The sequence below is a fragment of the Meles meles genome, chromosome 21 (assembly GCF_922984935.1).
Source record: "Meles meles chromosome 21, mMelMel3.1 paternal haplotype, whole genome shotgun sequence".
NCBI classification, from domain to species: domain Eukaryota; kingdom Metazoa; phylum Chordata; class Mammalia; order Carnivora; family Mustelidae; genus Meles; species Meles meles.
In genome coordinates, this window is record NC_060086.1 from 6132420 (window position 1) to 6151912 (window position 19493).

The following is a 19493-nucleotide window of genomic DNA, read 5'->3' on the forward strand; positions in this document are numbered from 1 at the left end:
AAAAGTTTTAAGACTTTATTGTAAAGCATACAGAAAACTGCAGAAAAACTTACAGTTTGGTGATTATCAGATCACAGTGATGAGGAAGTTGCTGTCTGGGGCCCGGTCAGCTGTGTACTGGAACAGCGGCCCAGGGTCCCCCCACTGCCCCTTGACAGCCCGCCAGAGGGACTGGCCCTGGGTCGGGAGAGCTTTGTATTTACGAACACCTCGTGCTCACGAGGACACTCTCAGGGACGTGCCACCATTTCCCCCCACTTGACAGATGCGAAAACTGAGGCACAGAGCGGTAAACAGCTTATACAAGAAGAGCTGGGATTTGAACCCAGGCAGGCTGGACCCCAGGCCCAGGCTCTCAACCACGGGGCTCCTCTGCTCTGCCCTTGGTCATGTGAATGGATGACAAGCACGACTGGGGATTCACAAGGGAGGAGTCCGCCGGCGCCAACACCCCAAAGAAGGAGCTTCTCAAACCAGGCCCGGCTGGGAAGGAGGCAGGGCTGTCCCTTCCAGCCCTGTGGTGCTTCACGACTTTCCAGATGCCACCGTCTCCAGCCCCAGGCCTTCCCCACTGGGGCCGGGCTGGCCAGTTCCTCAACCAGGAAATCCCCAGGGCTGGGCCACGCAGACAGGCCGAGTGGAGACGGGTTTGACATCGGAGCCTGAGGTCCGGCACGGCCCCCTGGGAGCTTGTGTCAAGAGAGCGAGTCTAGGGCTTTCCAGGATGGGACAGATCAGCCGTTGTTCTGAGGCTGTTCTGTGTCCTTTCCCAACTGCTGTCCCTCCTTGGGTGGGGATCAGCAGCCGGGGAAAGCCCTGGGCCGGCCCTCAGCACCAGTTCTCTCCTGGTGCCCACACTGGCAGGACTGGGGCCCCCGCGTTGCCACACTGGCAGGCAGCGGAACCACGTGGAGGGGACGCTGGCTGGGAAGGGTCAAGGCTCTTGACTGCGAGCGGGGGTTCTGCAGAAACGTGGGGTGCCGGAGATCTGTGTCCCAAGGGACCACAAGTCTTGTTTCTCAGAAAACTGGACCCGAAATGGGCTCTGGGCGGGTCGGGAATGAACCCTGAGGCCTCATCAGAAAGGAACCAGGTGCCTGAAGTTGGGAGAGGGCTCAGGACACACCAGAGTCCCACCCTTGGGAATTTTTTCTCCCCTGGACCTGGGGCCTGGGGAGTGTGGGCTCCGACACGCCTTTGGGCTGCAGGAGGTAGGTCGGGGGAGGACACGTCCACGCCATCCACTGGACACACACACACACACACACACACACACACACACACACTCGGAGCCTTAGTGTTTTCACCTGCAAGATGGCCAGGGCAGCTCCGTTCACGGGCTGTTGTGAGCGGGGCGCGGAGCCCTCACCAGCTGCAGACTGTGCACAGGACAGCCCAAGGTCAGCAGAATGGAGGGGACACAGGTCCACTCCGCAGCCCGAGTCAGGCGCTTTCTGCTGTTGAACCTGGGCCTTGAGCGAGGGAAATGTCCATGAATGACAGCAGGCCCTCGGGGCTCCCAGGGTAAGTCACTTGCGCCTGGGACAGAGGCTTTCCTGACAAGGTCAGGCAGAGGACAGAAACCAAGGTCATGGGCGCAGCCCTGGGCTGCAGCAGGGCTGGCCGATGCCCGACTGAGGGGTGGACTTTCGCAAGCCCACCTCCTCCTTGGCGGGCTGCCTGGGAGCCCTCAGGGCCCGGCCTGTGCCCGCCCCTCCAAACCCACGTCCGGGCGGAGACTTCCTTGCTGGCGGCCCGATGTGTCATGCAACGAAAGCTATTTGAAGCTCATCAGCTAACCACAGAGGAGGAATCCAGCAGCGAGCGGCCACCGCAGGGGATTTTGTGGTGATCTTTGAACTTGAAGCTAACTTCAGTAATGAAATCATGCCCCAGATGGGAGTCGCCAGGGCTGGGCTGCCACCCACGGATCTGCCCAGCCCCAGGACCGCCAGAGGGGTGGTGGAGTCGGTGACTCAAAGACTCGGTTCCTCTGGCGCTTCCCAGGGGATACAGGACGCGGGAGGCACAGGCGTGCAGCGAGGGGCAGCGAGGGGACGGGTCACCTGCAGACAGGTGGCGTACGGAGGTGTGACGCAGCTCCTGTGCTCCCTTGCAGCACGCCCTGTCGCATCAAGCTCGGGGCCCGCTGGTCCCTTCCCTGGGCTAACAGGCCAACACTTGCTCTGGCTTCTATGACCGCACCCCCTAGGCTCCTCACTCAGACCCCGCATTTTTGGAAACCCTTGCCTGCTGTGTTTTATGAAGGATTTCCCCAAAAAGGTCCTAGACTGGTCACCATAACCGAGAGATCAATTTTGGTCTGAACTCGGTAGATCCTTCCAGGAAGCAGCTAGGCTTCTGGTCCTGCTTTCTCCGCCTCCGGTTGGATCTACCCGGAAAGCTTTTATGGAAATGAGGGGGGATGTCCCCCAGCAGGTCCGCCCCGGCCCCTGCCGGAGCTCGGTCCTTGATGGGAGTCGTTACTGCCTTAGGGAACTTGAGATCTTCGACGAGCAGAGACCCCAGCAGAGACCGTGCAGTGAGGTTGATGCTGCAGAACGCTTCTCAGCCCCCTGACCCTGCTGCTGAGAAGGAAATCCGGCAGGAAGCACCTTTACTAACCGGTGTGATATCGTAACTGGCTTCAATTTGACACTTCCTCAAAATAAAACCACAAGGTATGCGTGCCTTCGGGGTGGGGTGGGGCCGAAGGGGGAGGTCATTTCAACTGGAGAGACACTTCCTTAAAGTAAAACCACCAGGTGTGTGTGTCTCGGGGGTGGGGTGGCGCAGAACCGGGAGGTCCGGTGACGTACTGACCACCCCTGATCTGATCGGAGTTGATGAGGCTGGGGAGAACCATGGGCCGATCCCATCTCCCTTGCTTTGTTATTTAACCCAGGACCTGGAGTGAGAAACCCCACTGGAGGGGCCAAGCTAGGCCCACCCACCGTACTTACTTGTCACCAGGCCACCAGACCCCTAGGGACACGGATTTTCTACAACCAGCTGCGAGCTTTCAAATCTGATCCTTGAGCCAAGGCTGATGGCCGAGCGGTGAGGCCCGGGAAGCCGCCACCGCTCACACGTGGGAGCACAGGTCCAGCTGTGGAGCCTGGTACGGCAGCTTCTGGGGCGGCTAAGCAGGAGGGTGGACAGCCCTGTTTGTGCTCACCCCACTGGACCCCCAGGTCGGAGAAGCCAAGACGGCAGCCTCCAGGCCCTCTCAATTTCTGGAACTCTGTTCTCCTCTTGGTCCCCACCACAGGGGAACCAGGTCATCCCTGGGAGAACATTACCTTTCAAATCCATCCATGTCCAGAAACTGGGGCTTCCACTTGGAAGGGACCCTTCAGTGCGTGACAACTGTCTACCCACTATTGGTTAAACCAGCCAACAACCCTGAACTGACGCAGACCGGGGCTTGCGGTGCTCAGTAGAATCTGGTCTTTCTAGCACTTCTTTTCTTCCCAGCACATCTTTTTGGTCCTCAGTGGCGGTGATGGTGGGGCAGAAACGAGGCCGCAAGGATGCTGGGAGTAATCGAGAGGGAGCCCGCGGCGGCGGAGAGCAGCACGAGTGTACACTGAGGGCTTCAGACCGCTGCCCCTGGCCCGCCTCCGGCAGACCGGGGAGGGGGGTGTGACTACCACTCAGCCTTTACTTCCTCATCTATGGAGTCTCGAAGGGACCCTGGCCTGGGACGAGAGCACACCAAACACCCCCCGCCTCACACATCAGAGGGTGGGAAGCAATGGGAGTTCCGGTGGGATGTGCTCGGTGGGGGGTCGGGGGGGTCAGCGCTTGGCCAGACTCTGCGTGGGGGCCCTGAGTCCCAGTCCCGGGGTGTCCACTTGCTTGTACTGTTTTTCTGATGGAAATTTCCTCAAGGTTAACAGCTGTCCCGAAGCAGAGCTTGGATGTGGTGAACAACCTGTGTTCCTCATCACTACGGTCCCTGATAAAATCCGTTTAACAATTTATGGAATAAGGAGGCCATTTCAGAAACACGAAGCCTGTGGGAATTACTGACCAGACCTATTTGAGCTGTTTTGTTCTCCCGTCAGTCCTCAGTGACCTGACAAGAGATCTCGGCAGGCAAGCTCCGTCCCCCCACTGCCTGGGGGGGTCCCACGATCTGTCTGCGGACCCATTTTTGCGCCCACTGCCCCCCGGGAGCCGAGGGCTTCAGCCTTTGGGCCACCGGGGCTGGGATCGCCCCCGCCAACAAAGCCAGGGTGGCCCCAACAAAGGCAGGGAGGCCGTCTGGAAACACCGAACCCTCGCAGGGGCCTGGAGCTGACAGGCGGGAAGGTTCTGGAGACCCACGGCGAGTCGTTAAGAACCCCGCGTCTCACCCGCTGCTCCTGCCGGAGGGGCCGGGCTGGCAGCCCCCGCGGGGGGAGAGCCAGCAGGTCTTCAAACTCGGCTTGCTGAGTCACGAGGGAAGGCGGAACCGCTAGGAGAGCGATCCCTAGACCTTTCCAAAGCGATGACGGGGCCGTCGCGCTGACTCTGGGCTGTCTGTCCGGGGGACACGAGCTATGCGCTCGGCAGGAGTGACATCAAACAAGGAAAGCGAAGGCTGACAAGACGAGGAAACGGGAGCCGTTGGGCAGGTTCCGGCTGGGCGCGCTCAGGCTGCACGGGAGGACACAGCTCCGAGCCGCGCCTGTAATCCCGCGGGTCCGTTAAGTGTTGGGCGCAGGCGCTCTACTCCTTTTGAACACGGCCGTGGACGGAGCTTTCGGAAGCGGCGGGGATGGGCAGCTGGGGACAAGGGCAGCAAGGCCGAGCTCGGGCTGTGCCCACCTCAGGAAGGCCTTAAAGGAATCAGGAGACCGGCCCTGGGCTGGCGGGAGGGGAGCCCCGCCTTCCCTGAGCACACACGGGTCGGGGAGAGGGGAAAGGCAGAGGCCACGCTGGGAGGACAGAAAAAAATGTGTGGTCCGCACGTGATGTGTACGTGCGCGCGCGTGCTCACGCAGGGGAGAAGCCGAGGCAGGGGTCACCCGGGGAGGGAGCCAGCGCGGTGGGAGCTCGGGCCCGCTCAGACCGGATGCGCGCTGGCCCCAGAAAGCTCGCGAACAGCGGCCGCCTGGCCTGCACCGCGCACCCCGGCTACCGCCGAGCCCCCCACCGTCCCCACACGCAACCACGAAAACACCTTCGAAAGAAATGAATTAGTGTGTGAAAGGCATGGATGGATTTTATTTATTACCCTATATCTACAATTTAATTTGAGGTAAAATATAAGCAACACATAAAAATGCCTATTTCTGCTACCATGTGATATAATTCTCCATCGTGAATGCTGTGATAAAGCTAATGAAAACTCTATGCCATCATGTACTCTAGCTTCTCATGGCTGGTATTTTACAACTCTCACTGCCTGTGAAATCCAACCCGTGGAAGATTCTCCCACTAGTGGCGCGGAATACCGGAGGGCGCATCCTGAGCTCACGGCCCCCACTCCCCGCACCCAAGCTCTACAGCAGCGAAGCGATGAACACCCCTGCAGGCGGATCCGAGGTGGCAGCGTTCCAGAAACCCACAGCACGACGGGTGACGTGAGAGCGAGGCTTGAGCGTCTGTCCCCGGGCTGGGCCCAACCCTCGCACCTGACCCGACGCCGCTGGGCCGCCCTGCCCCGTGTGTCACTTGGATGGGACATCACCATGGAAGAGACTCCCGGTACCGCGTCTCCAGGCCACACGCTGACACACCAACCTCTCACCGGCTTGTTAGGGATCCCGATGGTGGGTTTTTAATTATGATTTAAAAAAAACCAAAAAAACAAAAAACATAGGAACCATGATAGATCGCTTAGGAAAAGGTTTAGTCAAATATACAGATACTAACTGTTCACTCCGTCGCCAAGGAGAGCCGTGAACAAAAGGGTCACTTAAATGATTTTTCAAATAGAAAGACTGAAAGGACTGAACGATCACAGGTGTTTCGTCGCTGCAGGAGCCGAGATGTTCCAGCAGGAGAGATCTTCGCTTGATTGGAAAATAAACACCGTTAGCTGAAGGCTCCGCCGATACGTAAAAAATCTGATGAGATTCATCCCTGTCGTTTTCCCTGTCGTTTCCAGCATTGCTGTAGAATCCTTATAATACATTCTGAAGCGAACCAGCCATTCCGAATCTACAGTCACTCTGCTCTTTAATTCAATTCACAGAACTGCTGAAAAAGTAGACATTTCTATCTAAAAGTAGAAAAAAAGGTTTGTATAGAAGGTATTTCTGTTATACAAGTATATTACACGGCTTGGGGCAGTAACAGGTCCGAAAAGCTCTTCTCACCCACTGACACTTTAGGCTACAACAGGAGACAAAACAGAGAAGCGAGAAACCAGGTTATTCCGGATACAGGACATTAACACACAGCAACAAAACATGCAACAGAACGCTGGCACACGGCAAAACTCAATCAGCCCTAACGCACGAACGGACGGTAAACGGCAAGCCCCCAGACCAGAACCGGTCTCTGTATAAGCAAGTGCCCCAGCAGGTGCAGACCGGAGCACCGACTGTGACGCCAGACCCTGGCCCTACGGCCACCGCCACTGTTGAACAGCGCGGCCTTAGCGAGGTGCGACGGGACCAAAGAACCAAGCGGGCGGACTCCTGGTGTATAGCTGCCTCTCCTGTTAACAACCTGGCCAAGTTCAAGGCTGCAGGTCCATTATGCAAGATGCCCAATGGACTGTGCGTCTCGGCCAGACTCTGCAATGCTATTTTTGCCAGGGTAGTGATGCGGACTCGGAGTGCATTCCAGTGGAGGGGGGGAGACTTACCCTACAGACCAGAAACAAAACATTTTCCTTTTAGGACAAAAGAGCTTTTACATCTTTGACTCACAAATACTGATCTAAGGAACATCTCCCTGCTTGATCCTCTAACTCAAAGCACCCAGTAGGGCTTACGCTTGACCTCCTATGACCTGAAGGTGGGGGACACCGTTTACAGCTGAAGCAGGGAAAACACTGGCTTCTGAACTCGCGGGCGGGTTCAGACGAATACGAGACGGCATCCCGGACACAGAAGCTGATTTACCCGAGGAGGGGAAGAGGTCTACCACGTAGGGTCTGGTTCTTGCTTGATCTGAGAGTTTCCATCAGTCTCCTTTATTTCTATCAAGAAGAACAAAAGGCAACTGGTAAACTGCACTAGGAATGCGCATCTGCAGAATTAGAAACCCACTCCTCCAAACTCCGCACTGAAATGACTCAACAGGAACCGTAAGACACTGAAGATCACATTTTCAGAGACAACGGTCCTCCAGCAATCAGTTCCAAATTGTGTTACTGAAAAATCCCAAGGTAACAAACACATTACTGATCTATTTAAAAATCCAGGTTAGAAAGTAGTCGTTGCACTGGTCCAGGGTTCGTTAAGAGTCACGCAGGGAAAACAGAGCAGCAGAACCACAAGTCACTGCTCACACGACCGTTTCTGGATGTAAACGACAGATCCGATGCCCCCCGAGACAAAAGAAAACGCAATCACAGGGCCTTAGGGAGGCGGTGTGGAAACCACACTCCATCTTTCGTCCCGAGGACATTCTTAAGGGACTTCAGTGTCTGGCAGCTGGACTAACCCTTTTTACCTTCTGTCGTCGCAGGACCCTCCAGCTGGCTGGGCTCAGCGGATTCTGAAGAAAAACACAGGAAGATTTACTCTAACACTGTTCTAAAGTCGCTCTCACTTACTTAAAGGGCCTAGAGGAGGCAAGGAGAAAGCTCTCCAGACAGTGTACACAAAGCTCAAGTCCCAGATCCCACAGCAGCCACAGCGTCCTGGGCTTAAACGTGATGATGCACCAGCTCCCCAAATCTCCTTGCGGACACACGTTAAGTTACCTTGCGCACCCCGAGTCTTAAATAACGACCGTCATTAACACAGCTCTACCAAGAAGTTCCTTTTTAGGTCTCTCCCCACATCCTGTGGATTCCTTTTTGATAAAATAAAAGCCTTTCGTTGCTTTGAACTGGATCACAGTGGCCGGCCTCCAGGCTGGTTTCTAAGGAATGTTTCAAGTCACAATTTCCACCCAACACAACGAGGCAGATAACAAGCCTCAGACATGAATGGCATAAAGGGGTAAAGTTAGAAAGACACACTCGTTGCTAAAAAAATTACACTCTACAACACTGGCCTCCTAGGGTTCCTGACCTCCTTTCTGCCTGACTGGGAGGGTGGGGTCAAATGACATGTGGCCCACAGCTCTCAGGCAGGACCCAGGGCTCGAGCATGTATAGGCCTCCTGAGCACAGGAGTCAAAAGCACGACGTCTGAGTGTGTAAATGACTTTCCCCGAAGTCAGCGCCTGTAAGCAAGTGAGGCCCCCCTCATTTCACGCAACCCACTGTATCGCAAAAGTAGGAATATTTCTGTTTTACCCTGCGTGATTTACCTTGTATCACTGGGCCTTCCGACTCATTCTGATCAACCAACTCTGCAAACAAAAGCAGATTTTAACATAAACACAACGACAGGCTGTCACAACGGAAAAGCACGTTTACAGACGTTCTCTATTTGGATGCTTCGACCTTGCCACAAAGGCACGATTTTCCTTATGACAAGAAGGGCACAGGAATGAAGAGCTCGGGTATGTCCCGTCAGAGTAACTAATTCAGGAAGTTCGACCACACACTAGCTCCCTGGTGTGACGAGAGCGGACCGTCACGAAGTGCAGGGAAAATCTGCGAAGCAAGGTCCGGGTCCTCTTTCATTACCAACACTGCTGGGGACCAACGTACCGGCGGGACAGAGACGGCAATAAAAACAGAACCTTTAAAAAGAGAGTGTGTGGTTTAGGGGTACAACCAAATGAGTATGTTTTATGACCAAGTGAAACCCCAAACTTCGGAAGCAGAAGATCAAGAACAAAGTCTATGGCTCTGAAGCACGAAGGCCCCAAACAGCCAACGGCGCGAAGCGGAACAGGAGGGCGGGCAGGGGCACCTATGGTGACGGCCGGACTGCCCGGGGGAGGCCCTCTGCTGCTCGCTGCTCCAGGGACCCCGAAAACTCCAGAACACGACATTGGAGAGGCTTCCGCTCTCCCAGAGCACACCCAGAACCGGGTACTCGGTGCAGAAGGGTGTCAGAGTCAGAATACCAACCGGAAAAGAGACTGAAGCTCTGACGGTGCTTGGGGAAAGAGAATTCTCACTTCTGAAATACTCTGACAAAGTACTTGCTGAAAATACGATTTTAAATGTTACGAACGTGAGGGAACTGGAAAACCACGTGCATCTGTCAGGGCAGCAACACGTGGGCGCCCAACCTGCGCCAGACACTGGCTCAGACCGAGAGCAGCGAGCGGCAGTCACACGGTGGTCACACGGAATACAGACTGTCCTTCCGGAGCGAGCTCAGCATGGCTCCAGGTGAGGGCTCAACACGCTTCCTCATGAAGCGCTAGTCAGCGCGGATTTCAGACTCTGCAGGTCCCAGCGGTCTCTCCTGGCCTGCCAGCCCCACCCGAAGCAAGGAAGCCAGGAATGTTCTAATAAAACTTTATTTACAAACAAGGAGGAGCTCGCGGATCCCTGCGTAAGATGTCTGACGCCAAATGAGTCATTTAAGCTACTCGGAGACTCTCAAGAGGGGGACTAGCATCAGCATCTTATAACGAACAACCTGGGATTTAAACAGCCAAGCACCCAACCCCAATTTACATGCAGAAAAGTGCCTGGTGCGTTGGCAGTGCGGCTAAAACACCAAAGTGTAATGTGATGTAAAACACCACATTCTGTGAGCAAAGAGCCCGTGCACAGTCTCTCACACCCCAGAAAAGAAGAAAGGAAAAGATTTCATGAAATCTACTCACGGTTATTAATCACAAGTCCTGGAAATGGTCTAAAGAGAGAAACAAATTATGCAACAGTTAATTTTTGCTCTACAAGAATTTACACGTATGTTCGGTTTATTGAACTAATATTTAACTCACGTCACTTACGTGTTAGAATGAGCAATGTTATCCAACTACGTTTCAATCATACACTTTTTAATCTATGAACAGACAGACATATGAATAACTACCACAGACCATCATCAGAAAAGGCCACACTAAAGATGGTGAACACAACAGGAGCCAAGAAAAAAGAACGCAGTAATTTCAGTGACACGGTCTAATGGAAGCGAGCTTTCACCCAGACCCCTGGAGAAGAGCACGGGCCCCGGGTATGGGTTAAGTGGGACAAAAACGGGGTTTTTAGGGAAAGGGTACTGGGAGAAGATAGGCGGAGGACGGAAAGCCTCGGGAGGTTACCGCGTGAGCTATTCAGAGAGCCGGTCCGAAGTGACCTACTAGAAACAGTGGAACTTAACCGTGGACGGACTGGGAAGATTTAGCGATAGGGATGATTTGGGGAGCCGCAACGGTGAAGACTACAAGGACCCTTGCTCGGGCGGATGGAAAAGAGGACGCCTGCTGGGACGCACAGTATCAAGCGAACGTAGCGCCACGATGCTGGCAGAGTAAGGGGAAAAATCCTCCTTCCCGCTCCGTGGTCGGGAGCCCATTCTCAAAGGTGACGAGCACAGCTCTATGGTACAGGCAAGGAGACAGAACGACCTGGCTGACTTGGGATCTGAGCCCTATCTGACCTGAGGCTGGGCCGACACTCCAAAGGCATGGGCTAGCCACCCTTTTCTGTCCTGGGTGAGCTGGTAAGTCTTTTCGGCTTTGTGGACCATCCTGTCTCTGCCCCAGCTGCCCCGCTGCACCCCTGTGAGCTGAAAGCAGCAGCAGACGCTGTGTACCGCCAACTGCGCTGCCGTGTTTTAGGAAGGCTTTATAAAAACAGGCAGCAGGCTGGCTCTGGGCCATAGGCAAAGGTAGTTCGCTAACCCCTTGCCTTCAAAACCGGACAACGAGGAGTCAGCCTAGGGAGAAGAGAATCTCATAGCAGAAGGGCTCAAGGGTGTTACGTGTTCCCTTCACTACATGGAAAACTTGGTTCTATTACTACCCAGGACTGCATTCTGGAAGAAGACTCAGCCTCACGATCGACAGATTCGTTCTTACGAACAAGCAGGAAAGACTCGCTTACCTAATGACTGTGAATTTAATGAACTCAGCCGAATCCAAGATCCTTCTCATGGAGCTGATTTCCAGGTAACTGGGGGCTTTGAATGACACTCCGGGGGGCATGCCGTCAACCACCACACAGCCAGGGTTAATGGTGATTTTCCTGTAGGGAACTTTCACAGGGAAACCCATACCAATAGCTTCGCCTAGGACAAGACAAACAGCATAAAAGCACAGATCAGCTTATCACCCCCGGAGTGAGGAGAAACATGAGCAGCATTAAGGACAGCTGCCGCAGTTACTGACAGTCGTGGTACATGCCAAACCCTGCCTCCGAACCTCACTTCTACTCGCGTGCATGGTGACCACCATTGACAGTCTAACATAGTAAGGTCTCCTTAGGAAAAACTTTAGAAAAACCCTTGCAAGAACACTTGCGTTTCAACTTCACTTCCTTTTACACAGGAAGCCGACAGTGCGATCTACCGTCCAGCGCTTGCTGGGAGGAAACGTCCGAGTTGACTGCAAATGCCAAACTCACCGAATTTCCGGCTGAAGAGGTCATTCACCTGCTCTCTAAGCTGTCTCGCTTTCTCAACTTTTGACAGCCTTTCGTTATCATCATCTGGAGAAGGCAAGAAGACGGCCACAGCTCAATAATGCGATTTTAATTCCAAGTCCATTTTTTGGTGCTCTGAGTGAACTCGTTTCATGTGTTGGGACGATTTAAGTATCTTTTTTTTTTTTAAGATTTTATTTATTTATTAGACAGACAGAGATCACAAGTAGGCAGAGAGGCGGACGGAGAGAGAGGGGGAAGCAGGCTCTCCGCCGAGCAGAGAGCCCGATGCGGGGCTCGATCCCAGGACCCTGAGATCATGACCTGAGCCGAAGGCAGAGGCTTAACCCACTGAGCCACCCAGGTGCCCCACGATTTAAGTATCTTACACTAAGTAAGATTGAAATGACGTATCTGATTTGACTCTGACAAACTGAAAATACTATGCCTTTGTTCCTGTTAGAAGGAGCTTTGCCTGCCCTCCTGTCCAGATTTCCTAAACAAGACACGAGGTACTAGGCTCATACTGTGTCTCGTAACTGCGTAGAGCTCTCTGGAAAGAAACGGGTCAGGTGATATGTTTGGTGAGTGCTCCCGGCAGGGTGGGCAGGAGCACAACAAGGCACGGAGCGAGCCCCAGGAACCCGAGTCAGCCAAGTGAAATCCCAAACTCGGACAACGACATGAACAAGAAAAAGGCAGAGAAACCATACCTGGAATCGTCACCTGAATGATGTTAAGATCTTCCACACCTGAGGCAGTAGTATTAACGTTCGGGGATGAATTTATTTTTCCTTAAAAGAGAAAGTTCGGATTAGAACACACATAACATGTAATTAAACCAGCTTGACGGGGGCGCCGGGGTGGCTCACTGTGTGAAGCCTCTGCCTTCGTCAGGTCATGGTCTCGGGGTCCTGGGATCGAGCCCCGCATGGGGTTCTCTGCTCAGTGGGGAAACCTGTTTCTCCCTCTCTCTCTGCCTGCCTCTATGCCTACTTGTGATCTCTGTCAAATAAATAAACTAAAAACCAAAACCAAAACCAAAAAAACCCAGCTCTACTGACGCACTTAAAATTCCAATGACCCAAGATAGTATTTAAGGCAATTTTGTGAGAAGTTGTTCCTTTTTTTTTTTTTTAAGATTTTATTTATTTATTTGGCAGAGAGAGGCACAGCGAGAGAGGGAACACAAGCAGGGGAAGCAGGAGAGGGAGAAGCCGGCTTCCCGCGGAGCAGGGACCCCAATGTGGGACTCCATCCCAGGACCCCGGGGATCATGACCTGCGCCGATGGCAAACGCCCAACCACTGAGCCACCCAGCGACCCGGGGGTTGTTCCTTTTGATGGTGTATTTTGTCACGCTGAGGGATTAAGCTTCCTGAAAGACTGCCCCCTCCCACTCTTTTCTCTTTGTCGCTGTGCTCAGTATAGCCACAGACAAGTAAACATTCTCATAAATAAACTCAAAATTGTAAAGCAGTCAAAACCACAACTTTTAATGAGCTTTCCTGGTTTTAACTCAGTAGCTGTTCTTTCAATAATTTTTTTAAAAAATCATTGCTGCAAAATCCATTTCCCACAACACACTTTCTGCAGCAAGGACACTCACTTGGAGGGCTCTTCGAGGAGGACGTGCTCTCCTTAATTGCAGTCTCAAACATCTCGGGCCTGAAAAATAGGAAGGAGAAAAAAACATGTGTGCTAATAATCCCAGAGTAAAACATTAAAAGTTAAAGATTTTACAAAACCATTTATTTTTTGTATACATACATTCAATTCTTAGTAACGTAAGAACAGAAAGAACATGTCCCTCGTCTAAAGAAACACCTAGGAAAAACCCCGCTCTGCTCATGGTCACAGCACCAACGAGCTCCACCAGCTTCAACGAGCGTGTCCTGGAAGGGCCCAGCGCTAGACTTGAGAATGGAAACGGGGAACCCGCTGCATGGGGGCAGCATGGAAACAAAACAAACTGGGGAAAACTCAAGCACGAGGCTCTCTCTAGGAAGACACAGAGGCAGAGGGCTTAGCTACCACCAGACCTCTCCAGACCTGGCAGGAAGTACAAGAGGCAGCCATCCTGGTGGGCAGCGTCGGCTTGGACATTTGACAACTCTGCTGTCTGACTCAAAAGCAAGCATGAACAGCCTAAAATTCACTTCCGTTAATTTCATGTCATTCTTGAGCATCAACATGTATTTTTAATTCTGATTGCTCCCATCCATTTCAACTGTGTTGGCCTAATTCATAGACCTCCAAAGCCAACTGAAATTTAAAATATTCTGGGGGCACCTGCTGGGCTCCGTTGGAAGAGCTTCCGACTCTTGATCTCACGGTCGTGAGTTCAAGTCCCAGCTTGGGTGTAGAGATTACTAAAAAAATAAATAAACTTAAAGACAGAAAGAGAAAGTATTCTGGAGAAATCACGGGGTGTCACAAAACCAAATGACAGCTTAGACCCCAGTAGCACCGTTAATGGTAAGACAGTGGTATACTCAGCAAGGTCAAGGGGTTATCCCGCTGACAAGCTACAGCCCTCCTTCCCTCTTATAACCGATCACGAAAAACTTAAAAGATCTACAGAAGCACAGCTCAAAGAGATTGCTTCTTTGACTCCTAGAGCTAACCAGGTCTTGGCACAAAGGGGAAGCCCAGTCCCAATGTGCCGATGTCACGGCGCCACGGCCTCACGGCCAGGCTTTCAGCTCCCTGCGCTTACTTTTTGATGATGAACTTAATCTTGGCCTTGTTTCTAAGGATCTTCTCCAGCCTTGGAATGCCGAAAGTTGACGGCCGCCGGAAGGGCACACCCTCAGGCAGGCCCTCCACATAGAAGTCTTCTGGGAAAGACTCAAATAACGCAAAGGGCACCTTCACAGCTTGCTTGAGGCCGAGAGCTTCGCCTGGAACACACACAGACGTTTCCTTTCTTTCTCACAGTCACGTTTCAAAACGCAACCTTTTTTAAAAAGTCCTTTTAAAATTACATTTTGCAGGTACTAAAATTGTATCCTTTTTTTTTTTTTTTTGGAAAAATTGTATTTCTTCCAATTTTAGAAAAATGTGTTCAATGTTGCAGTGCTCAGAAAAGTGGGAGAAAAGGTGGAATCCACACCCGCAGAACACAGGCACCTCCCATGACAGCAACATGTCAACGCTCAACATTGTATTCTGTGCACATTCTCCTACTGGGAAAAGGCTACCATGTATTTTAACACTAATATTTCAAAATAAACGTACCACATTTTTCATTGAAAAGATTTTCAACTTTCTGTTTTAGGTCCGTGATTTTGGCATTCCAGGCCTCTGCAAGTGAAAAACAAGACAGTTACTAGCATTACTTGGCAAAATACATCTCTGCTCAACAAAGATTAAGGAAAAAGACATAGGTTTTTAGCACAGTCGTGTCTTGGCAACTTCTCTAATTCTACATGATTAAACCGTCTCACTGTATTACTGAAACACTGGCAACAAAGAAAAGACACAGGCTAAAATCAAAACCAGATCAGAACCAAGAAACCTCCCAAAACAGAGACAGCCCTCAGTGTGCCAGGTGTGGTTCCGCCCTCGAAATAACTGAGTGCGCGCACCGCTCAGAATAACCCCACGAAATAACTGAGTGCGCGCACCGCTCAGAATAACCCCACGAAATAACTGAGTGCGCGCACCGCTCAGAATAACCCCTCGAAATAACTGAGTGCGCGCACCGCTCAGAATAACCCCTCGAAATAACTGAGTGTGCGCACCGCTCAGAATAATCCCACGAGGCGGGGGGTAAGATCACCCCCATTTCACCAATGCAGAAACTGAGGCACAGAGGGGCTAAACAGCTATTATAGTACCTTTCATAGCTCAAATACACTAACTAACCAAAGAAAGAACAATTCACCTAGAAAAATACAGTGTTTGTATTAGTTCCTTTTATATAAAATGATGAAATTAAGAAAAATAAAATTCGTATTTACCAAAGGAAAACTCTCTCCCTCGAGGCTTGAAGGGAACATTAGAACCATTAGTCTGGGTAGGGGTTCGAACCGCTGAGGTTTGAGGGTTGTTGTTATTAGGGCCTAGAGAAGAATTAGAAGGAAAAAATCATCACCAATACAGGCACTCCGTCATGTGTAAGTATCGCTCGTGTTTCCCCGAAAAACCAAGTTCAGACCGTACACAAACACCGAGCCGTGCAGCGGCACCGAGGCCCCCACCGCGGCCTCCATCCACTTTTCCACTTCCGTCCCCACATTCAGCCCCTTTCGCCCCAAACACAATTAACTTCTGGAAGATCTGACGAATCTTCAATTCACTTAATGCTCCGACAAGCCCTTCTGGAGCCATCTAATTTTGGGGTAGCTATGTTTGCCTGTGTGTTTTCCTCGCAACCCTTGAACACAATGACAGCTTTGGGTGTGGCTTGCAGTCTCCGCGAGAAGGCTTCCTTTGATTCTGCAGCGGACTCTCTGCTCACACCCTCCCTCTGCATTCTTAGTACCAATCAGAAACAGTGCTGTGGGAAACCGGCTGTTCTTCCACTGAATGAAAAGAACTATTAGTTTAAGTTACTCTTATAAATCCCAAGCCCTGACTCTTCTTTATGCAGAAGTCACCTAACGCTTACATAGTAAGATTATTTTAATCTGAAGAATTTTAAAAAACATAATAGCCAAAATAATGGGAAAATAAGAAGAAATTAAGTTTCTTCAAATTTGTTAAGAAAATAACCAACATTCTAAAGATAGCTCTCCAAACTCCAAATTGCCACTCTGCAGAATATTTGTATAGACTCTGGGCTTTCAGGGTGCCTCAGTTGGTTAAGTCTCTGAGTCTTGATTTCGGCTCAGGTCATGATCTCAGGGTCCGTCCTAGGACGGACCCTGCATCGGGCCGAGCTCAGCGGGGACTGCTGGAGACTAACCCCCCCCCCCCCCGCACATGCATACTCTCTTTCAAATGAAATAAAATCTTTAAAAAAGTAAAAATATCCTCTGGGCTTTCTCAGGTACCTGAACTACCTCTCTACTGAGTTACCTACTTCCCTTGCAGCCCTCCGTGGAGAACAACACCTGCAGCGACACGACCAACAGCTACAGCTTGGTCACTGCCCCGAGCGCACCGTGTTTTCACAGGACACGTGTGCCCACCGTACCCGTGGGGACCCTGAGCTCTGGGGGCCATGCAGCCTGCAGCCAAGCACACAGCACGTGGTGGGGTCTCGCTCCTCAGTCCTCACTAGTCTCTGACGTGCCTGCGGGCCAGAACCGGACTCAAGCAATGCGAGCCCTTGGCGTGCGCACGGCCACTTTCCACCTTCTGAACTCAGCCTGGATATGGCCTCGGAATCCCGAGGAGGGTTACAGGGGATGACGGCAGTGGGGGATTCAAGATGAAATGTATCTGTCATTCTCTGTAAAACGTCAAGGGGCGCCTGGGTGGCTCCGTCGGTTAAGCACCGGACTCTTGATTTCAGCTCGGGTCCTGATCCCAGTGTTCTGAGATCAAGCCCTCACTGCGCTCCTGCTCAGCACGGGGTCCGCCTGTCCTCCCCCCTCTGCATCTCCCCCACTCACAAGCACGCTCTTTCTCTAAAACAAATACGGAAACCAAGTGTGCAAAGGCTGGCTGTCTCTAGCAGCCTGGGCTCGCCAGGAGGACAATCACGAAGAGGCCATCAGTCCGCCCATGCCTGCAGCCCCTAAACAGGCTACTAAGGCCAGCCAGCGCCCCCCTCTGCTTAGGCTCCGCGCTGGTGAAGCGAGCCTTTGTAACAACGGGGTGATACAGGAAGGCACTTGGGAGCAGCCGACAGAATGGACTTGACTGAAACACCTAGTTCTTATTCTACATTAAAAGGCAGGATTCAGGTTTACAGTGACGTGAAAAAGTACCACACCCCCACTGGGAAAGCTAAATTTAAAACAACGACAGAGCAGAGGACCGGTGGCAATTGGCGGGAGTGTGAGATGACAAGACCGCTCCCGAGAACTGCCAAGTGGCCCTGAACAGCTCCAGGACTCTGCTCCTCCAGAGGACACAGGCCGCGCTTTGCTCACCAGTGTTCACCGTCTCATTCTCAGCCAAGGCTGGAAACAGACCCGATGTCCGCTGACGAGCGTGCAAACAAACATGGGGAAGCCACACCATGGAGGGCTGCTTCATGAAAAGGGGACACGGGGCTATGCCGCGAGGGTAGATCGAAAAGCCTTACGCTGCAAAGAGCAGAGCGACAGGACTCCATTCACACGAAATTCCCAACAGGCCAACGCATCTCGTGGGATGAGAGCAGACGGGGAGAGGCTGCGGCTGCTGAGGCGCAGGGTGTGTGTGTGTGTGTGTGCGCACGCGTGTGTGTGTGTGTGTGGCAGGGTGCTGGCAATGATCCAAAAACCCCCTCAAGTGCTGGCACCAACACTTCCCCAAACTCAAACTACACGACAGAAATGGGCGCATTTTACTGTGCGTAAATTGTATGTCAGTACATTTATCTTTGAAAGTAGAACAATTCCGGGGCGCCTGCGTGGCTCAGTGGGTCAGAGCCTCTGCCTTCAGCACAGGTCATGATCTCAGGGTCCTGGGATCGAGCCCCACATCGGGCTCTCTGCTCAGCGGGGAGCCTGCTTCCCTTCCTCTCTCTTTGCCTGCCTCTCTGCTTATTTGTGATCTCTCTCTGTCAAATAAATAAATAAAATCTTTAAAAAAAAAACAAAAACCAAGAAAACTTATGTCCATACAAAAACTTTCATACCTATGTTCCTAGTAACATAATTCCTAATACCCCAAGCCAGAACCATTTCCAATGTCCATCTGACGGATGGATAAACAAAATGGGGCGTATCCACCCGATGTGATAAAGTTACCAAAAAAAGAAATGCACACCTATCAGGAAGGAGAGCATACAAAAGTCAGAAACAGAAGGGGCACCTGGGTGGCTCAGTCGATTAAGCATCTGACTTTGGCTCAGGTCACGATCTTGAGGTTCTGGGATCGAGCCCCGAGTCAGCAGCGGCTTTCTTTGCCTCTTTCTTTGCCCCTCCCCTTCCCCTCCGCATGCGCGCTCGCACTCTCTCTATCAAATAGACACAATCTTTAAAAAATAAGAAACAGGGGCGCCTGGGTGGCTCAGTGGATTAAGCAGCTGCCTTCAGCTCAGGTCATGATCTCAGGGTCCTGGGATCGAGCCCCACATCGGGCTCTCTGCTCAGCGGGGAGCCTGCTTCCTCCTCTCTCTCTGCCTGCCTCTCTGCCTACTTGTGGTCTCTGTCAAATAAATAAAGAAAATCTTTAAAAAAAAAAAAAATAAGAAACAGAAAAGAAAAAGTGGTGGCGAACACTCGGGTGCTGCTGACGAGAATGTCGTGCAGCTGTGGTGGGGAACGCACGGCAGTTACTTAAACGAAGGGTTCAGTGCTGACGAGTTCTGGCGGGACCAGGAAGGGCCCATCTCTGCTGTCTTTGTCGTGTGTGCAAGGGGAGGACCGCCGCACTGGTGAAGCTGGACACATTCCGCCACGCGAACGAGACCAGTCCCGAGGGGTCACCCGCCCCGGAGGGTCACCCACTGTCATTCCGCCCCGTGAGATGTCGAGAACAGGCTCGTCCGGAGACGAGGAAGCAGGCGGTCCCCAGGGGCTGCGGGGACGGGAGGTGGGCCGGCAGTGCTGTTGGGCACGGACGGGGCCTCCTGGGTGAGGAAAACGTCCTGGACTTTGACGGGTCTGACAGCTGCACAACCTTAGGAATACGCTGAATCGCGTATTTTAAGCAGTGAATTAAAAAAATAAAATGGTGAATTTTATATGCGAATTGTATCTCAATTTTAGAAACAGCACGTGACCGGCGGCCTGGGTGGCTCAGTCATGAAGTGTCTGCCTTCGGCTCAGGTCGTGATCCC

At 52.2% G+C, this 19493-nt stretch overlaps 1 protein-coding gene across 10 annotated transcripts in view; it reads right to left on the minus strand.

Moving 5' to 3' along the window:
* Positions 1-5194: 5194 nt before the first annotated feature.
* Positions 5195-19493, minus strand: part of GTF2I (general transcription factor IIi) — a 103934-nt gene continuing 89635 nt past the window's right edge. For 8 of the 10 annotated variants that reach the window (XM_045993409.1, XM_045993406.1, XM_045993402.1 and 5 more), the window contains 12 exons: positions 15574-15675; positions 14849-14914; positions 14328-14511; positions 13218-13276; positions 12322-12402; positions 11591-11674; positions 11072-11255; positions 9847-9875; positions 8425-8466; positions 7618-7662; positions 7065-7141; positions 5195-6327 (listed from right to left, as the gene is read on the minus strand). In XM_045993409.1, coding sequence (XP_045849365.1) covers positions 7083-7141; positions 7618-7662; positions 8425-8466; positions 9847-9875; positions 11072-11255; positions 11591-11674; positions 12322-12402; positions 13218-13276; positions 14328-14511; positions 14849-14914; positions 15574-15675 — 935 coding nt within the window. In that variant the 3' untranslated portion in view covers positions 5195-6327; positions 7065-7082. The remainder of the gene's footprint in view (positions 6328-7064; positions 7142-7617; positions 7663-8424; positions 8467-9846; positions 9876-11071; positions 11256-11590; positions 11675-12321; positions 12403-13217; positions 13277-14327; positions 14512-14848; positions 14915-15573; positions 15676-19493) is intronic. The other 2 variants (XM_045993400.1, XM_045993401.1) reach the window with 2 other exon arrangements.